General features: G+C 28.2%; 1 protein-coding gene across 1 annotated transcript in view; it reads left to right on the forward strand.

Annotated features, from left to right (window-relative positions):
• LOC100573461 (ribonuclease ZC3H12A-like) overlaps positions 1-4,785 on the forward strand; it is a 7,113-nt gene extending 2,328 nt beyond the window's left edge. Inside the window, exons 3-5 of the mRNA XM_029488472.1 lie at positions 997-1,221; positions 3,617-3,715; positions 4,639-4,785. Of these exons, the coding sequence (XP_029344332.1) occupies positions 997-1,221; positions 3,617-3,715; positions 4,639-4,747 (433 nt within the window). The 3' untranslated portion in view covers positions 4,748-4,785. The remainder of the gene's footprint in view (positions 1-996; positions 1,222-3,616; positions 3,716-4,638) is intronic.
• The last annotated feature ends 7,996 nt before the right edge of the window (positions 4,786-12,781 follow it).

A 12,781-nucleotide genomic window follows, 5' to 3' on the forward strand; every position in this document is an offset into this window, starting at 1 on the left:
TACATATTATATATAGCTGGTAGTATATCGTAAATAAGTAATAATTAAATATAATTTATAAATGTATAATATTACATATACCTATGTATCAGCCTGCATTCGATAATGATTCTACCAGCGGTTTCAGTCTAGAACAATGTGTATACTGAGAATATACCCGCATTGTTTGTGCGCCGATACTATTGCGCGTTCGAACACGCTATGGTTATTTTTAATAATTATTTTATAATAATTTGGTGTTTTTAAATTTTTATATTTACTTCATGAACATAATTTAAAAAAAAAATCATTTTAACGTTAATTGATTTTGAGATTTACGGTTTTGATTAATTAACCGGTTCTAAAAATAAACGGTTACCGTTATAGATTTCCCTCTTTATCGAATTACGTGATTACCGGTAATTGATAACCACTTCTCAAAATCGAAACACGAAAACCGGGAAGCGGTTACCAGTCCAAAAAGTAGTCATGGTAACCGGTTACCGGGAAAAATCGGTTACCGCTTTCAAGCCCTGATTATTAGTATACCTATTAATTATATAAGCATAATAATATATTTGTAATTAAACATTAATAATGTAATAATTACACTAATAACGTTTTGAAAATGCCATGTGGTTGTCAGTAATATTGTAGTCTGAAAGTTATTTTTCCTAGGGGTGGGGATTTTTTTCAGGGTACTTTTATTCCGATATTACCTATCTCTATATCATAGGCAATATAAAAAGCAAAGTTTAAATAAAAATTAAAAAATTAAATAATTACATTTTTTCCGAAAAAAAAAAATAAGAAATACAGTTTAATTTTTAAATATTTGTTAATATTTTATGAAAGAATTGAATAATTTATTTTGAGGGGGCTAAGCCTCCCCCTAGTTGCGTTTATGTGGCAATACAAAATACATACCTACACATATTAAACTAAGAATAAGACTTTATAATAACATTAAAAACTTAAAATGTAAATAAATAATATTTTTTTCGTTTATTTATTTAGTCATGGAAGCCATAAGAAGTTTTCTGCAAAAGGCATGCTTATATGTGCGCAGTTTTTTATTCAAAAAGGATTTAAATCTGTGAAAATTGTGATACCCCAACATCGTAGAGGAAAGCCTGGAACAGAAACGCATTCAATAATAAATATGTTGATAGACGAGGGTTATATTTATTTTACACCCAGTAGAAAAATCCGAAACATTCGTCTAACATGCTACAGTGATCGGTAATCTTAATTTTTTTTACTATTATATATCTAATTATTTTAGGTTTTACTGTTTAATGTACTTATTATTAAGTTATTATACATCATGAATAAAATATGACAATTCTATATAGTATATACAGTATATAGTATAAAGTATTGGTACACTATATGGTAAAAACAATCTATTAAACCAAAAAAACTAATTTAGAACAATTTTAATACTTAATTTTTGAATGAGCTCTGGCCTCATGTTATGAATATGTTACATATAGATAGTAACTATGCATATTGCATATTATTGATATAACTTGCCCAATTATTTCTAAGATGAATTGCAGGGTGCCATGGCACATATAATATTAAATATTCACCCTCCCCCCCCTTTTGATCATCTCGATCAATCACCATGAATATGCCTTTGCAGTGGCGTATCTAGGATTTTTTTCTAGGGGGTGATATGAGCAAAATTATTTAGCACATTGGGGGCAGGCCGAGGCGGGGTACAAATATCTAGGATCACATTATGTTATCTTACCTTTCGGTAAAGTACACTATATAGGCCATGCTGGTCATGTCACCATGATGTTACTCAAAACTACACCAACATTTATAATATTATACATTTATTTTCATAAAAAAATCACAAAATAATATTCATTCGTCTTGGTTTTTGAGACATTTCATTCAACACTTTGTCTACATTAACGTCAATATCGCGATGAATGCTTAACATTGCTAAACCATTTAGCCCAGTGGTTCCCAACCGGGGGGAATTCCCCCCTAGGGGGGGGGGGAATTTCTGTACTGCTTGGGGCGGAATTTAGTGATGACGAAATAGCAAGAAATATTTTATTTATAAAATTAAAAACAATAAATTTTACGAGTATTTTATAATGATTGACCTATGCAGGTAATGTAATATTAAAAGGTACAACGTTATTATATAATCTAATCATTCTAATCTAATATTTATTCGACTATTCTATTTTCGGGCTATCTGTCGGCCTCCGATAACGGATAATGGAATCCAAATATACGTAATATGACATGACTTCACGTTAATGTTAAATTAGTTAATAAAAATTATTATTTCGTATCATTAAAACAAAAAAAGGTCTTTTTAATTCTAATTTAAGGGGGGAATAGGATTTTTGAAAATTTACAAGGGGTGCATAGAATAAAAAAGGTTGGGAACCACTGATTTAGCCTCTTCTAAATTGAAAAAATAAAACATTACAAAATGCATAGGTTAATATATTATTTCAGTATTACTTCAGATATTGTGTTGCGTAGATATGATTTAATCCTTTTTAAACTTGAAAATGACCGTTCCGGACAAGCTGTAGAAACTGGCAAGGTGCATACAATTTTAAATAAAAAATGAATATTAGGATATAAATCTTCATTGAATTTTAACAAAGCATCAAATGCTGATTTAAGTGTTATATTTTGGCTTGCAAGTTTGTTCCTAAACATTTTTAATTCTGTCAATGCCACTAATGTATCAATAACAGGAAAATAAAACTCAATAAGTTGATTGAATTGGTCAATATCTTTAGTAGTTAGTTTTGAACTATCAAAGATATATTCAAATCCTAAAAAAATGTATTTAAGAATGTCATGAATAACAAGTAAAACTGTATACCTATTACAATGTATATATTATTATGTATTAAATAATTCCTAAAAAAAGGCTCTGGGGGTGATATATCACCCATATCACCCCCCGTAAATACGCCACGCTGTGCCTTTGTAATAGTCATAGACCTATAAACTAATGGACAGCGCATTCCACTCCGCCCTACCCACAATACTAGGCGATCATATAACCAAATAACTGAGAGATAAAGAACATAAAGTACCTAGTGAAAGAGCCCACATAAGGAACTGTATACATTTTACTACTTTGTTTCATTTCTTGCTCACTCTATATTGTACCCTTGACTTCTCTGAGCTGTCCATTAGTTTATAGGTCTATGGTAATAGTAGTTATAGTTTTAATGTACTATATGCAGTCACCTGAGTAAATCCAGGTTATGTGGTTAAAAGCTTAATCTGCTCAATATCTTTCTTGCATCACAAAATAAGTATAAACAGACAAACTGCAGTTTAACAGTTTAATACAGTAGTATATTACAAAAGTAATATATTATTATTTATTCAGAAACTAATTTAATAATTTATTTCTATACAGTAGGTATAAAGACTAATAAAATATATTTACGTTTTTTTCTAATAAATAAGATTTTATCTTCATTAATTGATGTTTTATAGTAGAAATACTTATGCTTAATACAATTTTAAAATATTTAGTCAAAAAAGTTATTTGAAGTCTTATTATTAATGAATTTTTATTTAAAAAAATATATCTTACTAGTTACTATTTATATTTTTCTTTATTATTTTTTCATAGAGTTATTCTTGATTATGCTATGAAATGTGGTGGAGTTGTGGTATCCAATGACAATTTTCGGGACCTATATGGTGAATACCGAGAGATAATTGAAACAAGGTAAGTTATATAATTTATTTTGGAATATATACTAACCTATGCTTTGTATGCATTTAGTGTATTATTTGGATGATAAGTGTTTATTTAATAATTATAAATTAAATGTTAAAATAATCAATTTATATTGATTTAAATTAGTTCTTCAAAAAATATTTTAACTCTGAAAAACATCTGTGTTATAACGAAGTTTTTAAAATGAATGTGTTTAAGCATTAAATTAATTTTGTGTCTAATAATAATTAATAAACAGTTATAAAATATAGAGTCCTAGGTAAGTAGTAAATCTTCAGGAATACCCAATTACATTCAGAAAAAACAATCATATTTTTGATGATGTGTCATGTAAAATGTAACTCTTATCTCAAATCTTGGGGGACCAAATTCACTGGCCTTAAATTACACAGAAAAATCTCTATTGAAGTTTGACAGATTTTTTTCAGTTAGTCAATATTTAAGGGTTAATAATAGTAGTAAGCTGAGTTAACAGTGGCGTGTAACATAGGGTCCAAATTTTGCTTAGGAAACACCTTAAATATGGGTGGGTGGGTTGTGGATATTGATAGGAGAAAAATAGGAAATTTTATAGGGCAGTCGCGGTATAACAGTATTATGAGGGGTAAGTCACCTAAAATTATTTGAGCAACACCATTTTTTTTTCATGATACACGCCACTGTGACTTAATATGATCAAAAATAAACTTTATGCGAGTTACATTTTATAATTAAAATATTATGATAGATTTTGTACCTACTGCATATAGACAAGGACGCTGGGGTAGTGTAATCCTTAACCATTCGATAAAATTATAAATATTTTTATAGACTGCCTCAATGGACAATGGTATAATGTATATTTTTACTTGTATTTATGTATATTATGCAAACATGTATATTATTAATATATTTTTTCTGTACATTTTTAGACACATCATGTTCATGTTCATTGATGATATAATAATTTTTCCAAATGATCAGTATGGTTACAATCTTCCACATTTGTTTGCTCCTAATATTTTGCATTTTCCTGCTTAATTTCAAACATATTACCTGCCAGTATTATATTAAGTTTAAATAATATAATTGTTATTCATAATAAATGATAAATATAAATAAATAATAAGATACTATTACCTCAATTAACAATAAGTTTTAAATTACAATAATACAATAGGTATATTATTTTATAAATTTAGTTATAGGTAACTCATAAAATAATACATATGTAACTATAATTACAAGATTATTAAGTGTATACTTGAAATGAAAATTTTTGTTGATCCAAGTTTTTAATACCTACTTACTAAAAATAATATCTAATGTTCAAATTAAAATACATTTTTTAAATAATAGTTATTAAATTTATGTTAATTGTTTTTAGACAGCAAAGTATTATCTTCACTAACAGCAAATTAAAATATTATATTATGCAATATAATATGTTGATTAATTTTTATAACTATTATAAGTACTTATCATTTTTATACAAGTACGAAGTACCTATACGGCTATACAATAATCATGTTGATGTACCGTAAAATAGGGTTATTATAGACAGAATTTTTATTCAGAAGTTTTATTAATTTTGAAATATAAAAATAGTTTTGAATACATATAATTTACCTCGATGGTATTATAAATGTAATTTGGAGGAAGTTAATATCGACCAATTTAGTTTTTTCGTTGGACATACCTACCTATAATATTTTTTAACAATCTTTTCAATTTATCAATATTCCCTTATCAGAAAGATCCAATATAAATTATTAAAAACGGGTTTGTCCGAATTTAATCCGTAAGTCCGGAGTTACTCATATTTTAAGTTTTTTTGATATTGTTGCTCAAAAAAACTATTAATTTCACTGTAAACAATATCTGTGTTTATATGATTAAAATATTTTGTGTTTTCCTACATACTTATTTTATACATAGTTACTATAAATACAAATTAATTTACATTTGTTGAAGTATTATAATTTTTAAATATTAACGTTACATTGATGTAAATTTTATTTTGATAAGTTAGGTAGGTACCTACATAATATTTACTGAATATTCAAGTAGGTACCTCATTTGATGATAAATCATAATATAAGAATATCATATTATAATATATTAATTTAATAGTTAAATTATGAAATATGTATAAGGTATTTCTTTTTCATGTTGTATAATCAATACTAAAAAATTTATATATATATATGGAGGAACCTGTCCAATATTATGTGCAACTTCTTGATAAATTGTCGGTTTAATAAGCGAGCTATACTTAACTGTTGACCCATACGATATCTATAATGTAACTTGTATACACACTGTTTTGTCAAAAGAAGCCTTCCGAGAAGAAGATATCAAATACCTATACTAACTACGAAGTCATACACATTTATGTAGGTATAGTACCCATCATTGATTATAAATAGGTACTATAGATCGCTCACAGGCGTGTATTTACGTTGCGCGAAAAATGGTCGATATAAAAACGCTGTTGTCACCCATTTAAGTGATTTATAAATAAAATGTAAATACTCGCAAGTGAGCAATCTATAGCATATTTTGTAATCAACGGTAGTATGCACGATTTAAGATATTATACAGGTTACTCGACGACCCTGTGTGCACATACAATAGACCTATAAAGATATCTTTACACAACAAAAGTAGTTCGCAAAAATACCGGTTTCAAACAGCCGATCAGCGATATGAGAAAAGCAACTAACGCTCCAAACGTGGATGACATCAAATAACAACGTATAATTGTATATTATCTACAGTGCCGGATTTAGAACAGGTGCAACCCTAGGCCTTTTTTAAATATGCCGCCCCTACTCAAAGAATAACACAACGTAGTATTTATTACTAATAAATTTATTTCATTATAAACAAATTTATTCATTAGTAATTATAAATTCTAATAAACAAAAATACATTTTTTTCAATTTCTTACAACATTTTCTACCCCCAAACATTTTCCGCCCTAATGAGGCCCGGGCCTAGGCGTAAATCCGGCCCTGAATATCTATATTGGTATATTTTGTAGTACCGAGAGAAACCACTACAATGCCTGTAATTAAATAGTTACTTGTAATTCTTGCTATGACAAGATCATTAACTTTTCGTGCACCAAAAAATAAGTTTCGTTGAGTGACCTGCGTATATCTTGAATCGTGGTAGTATGCTTCATGAATAATTATCAAAAAATGTCAATTATTGTGTGTTCAAGGGATCACCTACATTTTTCTTAAAGTACCTATGGTCTTGGTTGTAAAGGGTATACAATTACTCTTGTGTCGTATTATTATTTTTTAACATTTCTCACAATGCAGATTATTTAAATAAATACAATATAAAATATATCCAAAGGATTAAAAATAAATACTGGCTCAATTTTAAACTATTTTTCTATATTACATATTTTTATGTAGGTACCTGATGCCTACATAATAACAATATTGTAATTTACCGAACAATTAATTACCTCGTAGGTCGCACATAATGGACCAATCTTATTATATAAAATTATACATTTAGTTATAAAATATTAATTGATGTAAATTAATAATTATTTATTATATATTAAATCTTACAAAATAATCTATAGTGTTTAGTTAGTAGTTAGTACCTATAACTTATTATGTTATAACAATATATTCTACCTAAGTTAAGTTATTTGAATGTTTAATTATTCTGTTACTTATTGCTTTGTTAAAATCATATAGGTACCTACTGGCTACTGCATATGATTTATGATTAATTACTAGTATTTAATTGTATTGTAGCTAGCCAATTTAATATTTAATTGCTTTTATGTACGTTGTGTGTCTTAATTTAATTGTCAATTATATATTTTAAGTTCTAATCAGTATTGAAAAAAAAAAAAAATGTACCTATACCTATTACCTTTTATTATAATCTAGGTACTAATTAATATGTATTTGAAACATTATTACCTACTGCTTACTAGTATTTATACAGTAGCTAGCCAATTTAATATTTAATTGCTTTTATGTAGGTTGTGTGTCTCAATTTAATTGTCAATTATATATTTTAAGTTCTAATCAGTATTAAAAAAAAAAAAATGTAACTATACCTATTACCTTTTATTATAATCTAGGTACTAATTAATATGTATTTGAAACACTATTACCTACCACTTACTAGTGTTAAGCTGAAATACTTTATGCTTAATTTAAATTTAATACCTATTCTAATATGTCAGTACAGTACAATTTTTAATTGGTATACATATTACAATTATTATAAATAAGGCTAGAAATCTAGAATTTTACCAAATATTGTTGACATTTGCTAGATATATATTGAAATTTTCACTCATTGCTTTTAATAGTTTTAGATGTCACCTATACAAACTTTTATCATTGGTTACATGTAGATTTTTTAACGAAAAGTAATACATTATATCATTGATTATAAATATAATATAAATGTCGATATAAAATTAATATCAATGATTATTTATTATAATATAGTTTAGCTGTTACTCATTTGTTGTTGTTTTGTTTATTTATGATCTACTAAACCTTTAATGTCATATCTCAAGTGGTACCTACCTATCATAAAATAATTTGACTAAAAATTATGATTATAGTACGTTTCACCACTGAATAGATTAAATTAAATTTTAATATATTCTAGAAATTCTAAGGTTTTATATCAAATGTGACTCGATCATAGCGCGTCGGGTGTTCGAATTCATTAAAATCAGTGTTTCATAAATTAGGCCGATAAATAAGAAACGGGCGTATTTTCAAATTTCCTGCATTATTTACGCGCTATTATGAGTAACCCTGACGAAAATCGCGTCCTGGTGCGCTATGATCGAGTCGCATTTTTTCTGTATTTTTTCATTGAAACTACCTTAAGGTCATAGGCGCAAATAGCGTTTGGAATCTGGGGGGTGGAGGCTAAAGCCTTACTTTGATAATATTGAATGAGCTTAAAACAAAATGCAGGAAATGTTTGGGGGCTATGGACATTTTTGGGAGGGCTTAGTCTCTAAAGCCCCCCTATATTTGCGCCTATGCTTAAGGTCTTTGTCAATGCTTATCACAAGTGGGTAGTAGAGAGATCATGTGATCTATTTATTTATATATAACCACTATAATATGGATGGACTACCGCCTTTCTCTAAGAGGAGACATGTGCGGTCTACACTCCCAGTGGAGTGGGACCTAGTTGGAAACTGGATGATGCAATCGGATATTCGGATGATAGCACGGCAAATTGGTGATGGCATAGAACCACACAATTTTTTGCACTTTGCTATGAGTCGACCCGATGACTGCGTGAGTCGTAGTCAACTGAATGATAACTGCGCCACTCCGGCCCCATAAATATTTAAGACTATATTAAGTTCCGTGAAAGTAAAATACATTAATTGCTTCATTAAGAAATATAAATAGGTAGTGGAGAACAGTAGCACACACATGATTGTTATTAGTTTGGCGTTGTGCTCATAATAATTTCCCCGAAATTACATACTTAGGTAATAAAAAGAGCGGAAAAGGGCATTTTGTAGAAAAACATTTTCATGAAGCCGGACATGGTGATGGTTTACCACCCCCTCTGGCCTCTCACATATAAGTATGCCACTGCTTATGGACGTACCTATATTACCTACTATACAGTCACAAAGTGTACTCAAAAATTGTTATCCATTAATAGTAACTATTTTAGATTTTGATCAAAACAATGAATGTATTTAGTTTAAAAATGAAGTCTGTTTTTTTGTTTTTTTATTTGTCATTACTCGCAACCTTTCAGTAAAAATTGCTACAATCTCAAACATTGAGGGTGATCTCTGGTAGAAAATTGAATATAGATTGTACTCGGAGCCTAGCGTATGTGATCTACATTTAAAAGGCTTTTGATTCTACGGAATCACGAGATATTAATTCAAGTAGACCTTCTACTTCCAACTTATAGAGTGTCCAGTTTCTGTGATCCTCTTTTATCTTGGCAATCATTGTATTTTTGTGAATTGTGATAGTTATTAGTTATATAGGGTGTCCCGTGAGGATTTACCTATTAGCCGTAGAGGGGGACTCGCCGCCCGGACAAAAACCGGTTTTTTGCCGTTTTACTTATTAATTAAAAAAATTATTAAAAATCAGGAAATTAATGAAATTAAAATGTTGAAACGTCAATATTTTCAGAAAAATTAACTCTACAAAATGGCAATCTTCAATATTTTTTTAAATAATTAATTAAAAAAAATAATTTTTTTAACTTTTTTACCAAAACATAAAAAAAAAATAAAAAATTAGTTATTTGTAGTGCTTACCTCTGTGAGTCTTAATAAGAAAACAGAATTACGATATCTCTATTATTTCAGAAGATATTGCAATGAGTAAATCCTCACGGGACACCATGTAGATAAAGTATTTGGTGTATGTTCAGTTGTTTTTTGTTTCCTTCTGGTATTTTGGAGGTTACTTTTATCACCGCTCCTACATTCATTATTTTGTTAATACTTATAGTGAATGTAAAATATTTAAATATTAAGCCACACCAAAATACTTTGTCACTTTGTTTCGCAGTAGGCTTACAAATATTTATGAAAATTAACTTTTTAGATAATTGCCCTAAGCTGGTTAGCAGTATCGTAGCCATCAAATATTACAAGCAATGCAAAACATCGAAATTCGCCCTAATGTACTATAAATTATAATTAAAACTCAAAGCTAAACATTTTTAAAAACTACAATAAAATAAGTATTTTACTATTTTTTGTTACATACTAATTTTGTTAACGCTTATTGGTTTTATTTTAATCAATACTTTTTTTTATCAATATAATTAAAGGTAATCATGCAATTCAAAATGTATAAATTGTCGGAAATCCCGTTTTAGCATTTAGTTTTTCAACTATATTAATATTATTAATCACACAATTATTATGCGTATTACTATGCGAATAATACATTTACTACGTACAATAACTTACTATACAAAAATATATAATAAAATATACAATAATATATACCAATAAAGCTGTGAAGCTGTATAAGTATTTAGGTACAACTGTCGTTTGCCAATCAAAAAATTCAGGATCCAGGAGGTCTCGACAGACCGACGGACAAAACCCAAATCGAGTAGTAATCGAGTTTTAAGCTTTTAACTTATTGCCCGGTAAACACGACATGTGTTGTATACTTACTTACTTTCAATTAAAATCATTTTGATATAAATTTAAAAGGAATTGATGTTCGTAATATACCATATAGTAGGGTGCATCCGAGTTAGGACTGAAAATAATATAAGTTTTAAATTGTGTATGAATTGGGTCCGTGTGAATATAATATTTCGTAAGAATTGGGTCCGGGCGTGTCCGTTTATAATTATTTATCGAATCTTAGTAATAATGTAATGAACGAATAATATAATATGAATCCTTTCATTTACACATCAATTCTGTGTTTTATTCTGCTCACCCAAATATATTTCAATTTATACACGTTTTAATACACATTTGAAAATATTCAAATCGACGTTTATATTAAAATGAGAAGTCCAGAGGGAAGAAGAATCCAATATCTAAGGAAGATTTCGTAAAGGAAAAAAGGACAGAAAAATATTGGAAAAAATTATTTGCTACGAATTTGTTAAATCTGTATATTATAAATTTCAGCCCAGCCATTAACTTATTAACTATTAACAACTAGACAACGATTGTAAATCACGAAGATAAAATAGTAAACACTAAAAAAAAAAAATATTTTTAACCATACCTATAGTTACTAGATGTTAATAGATAGTCTGAAGTCTGTAAAAATGGGAAGGAAAATATTTTTTTTTTGGGACCCGCAACTAGTATGCGCCAAACAATACTATAAATGTAATAAAAACGATATCATAACATATCGTATGGTCATATGGACGTACAAAACTAAAATAGAATTATTTCTTAGTGTAAAAATGTGCTGTAGATAGATGATAGTACCCATGATTGGTTTTATACAAAAAATATCATTAGAAATTATTTTTCACCAATCATTATTAATAATTATTACTAACAATGAACAAAAATTACGTTGAGTAGTAAACAATAAATAACACAAATATTATATATTGCAATTTATTGTTAATAAAAAATATAAAATACTAAATATTCATGTCGGCTTCCTCTTGGAAATTGCGCCTTGGGCGTTGTCTCCGGCCGCCCCCCTTTTCGCAACGGTCCTGTTAGTCAGGGACTATTGCAAATTCACTATTGACGTATATTTTCTTCAAATCCTACCTCTATCAGTGTGACACTTTGAGTATTATTGTGTTAATATTGAAATTTATTCTCATATATATTTTAATAAGCCAATGTGATGAGTACTTTTAGGTACTTAACAGGTGGTTTATATTATAATATTATAATATATAATGGTTGAGGCGGCTAATCCAACCATTTGAAATTTTTGTTTTGCAATTTTGCAATTTTTTATAACAATTAAAAGTTGAAAAAATCACGATTATAGTAATTAATAATTCACACAACACACAAAGATTATAATTTGACTTGTTTGTAACTATGCTAATTTATATATATATATTTAAAGCATGTATATTGAACAAAACCAACAACGAGTGTGGTCATGTTATTATAGCATTGTCTGACATTATTTAATATCACAGTTTAATCAGACTGTGCAAGTCAATACGTAAAAACTAACCTGCTGACACTGACTACTCATATTAGTTAGTTACTTAAGCACTAAAGATGTAGGACGCTGGCAGAAAGAAACATGGCAATGACGTATTACACTCGATACAGAATTCTTCTATATTTGAAAGGAATCAATGAACAATACGCTTGTAATTTGTACTTTATTTTATTAAATCACACATATTATTAAGTATATATTGTTTGGGGTTTACATCAAATTACGGGTATATCAGCTATCTGGGTATAGAGAATATAAGTATTAGGATAATGAGTACTTTTAGGTACTTAACAGGTGGTTTATATTATAATATATAATAGTTTAGGCGGCTAATCCAACCATTTGACATTTTTGTTTTGCAATTTTGCAATTTTTTATAACAATTAAAAGTTGA

The sequence above is a fragment of the Acyrthosiphon pisum genome, chromosome A1 (assembly GCF_005508785.2).
Source record: "Acyrthosiphon pisum isolate AL4f chromosome A1, pea_aphid_22Mar2018_4r6ur, whole genome shotgun sequence".
NCBI lineage: Eukaryota > Metazoa > Arthropoda > Insecta > Hemiptera > Aphididae > Acyrthosiphon > Acyrthosiphon pisum.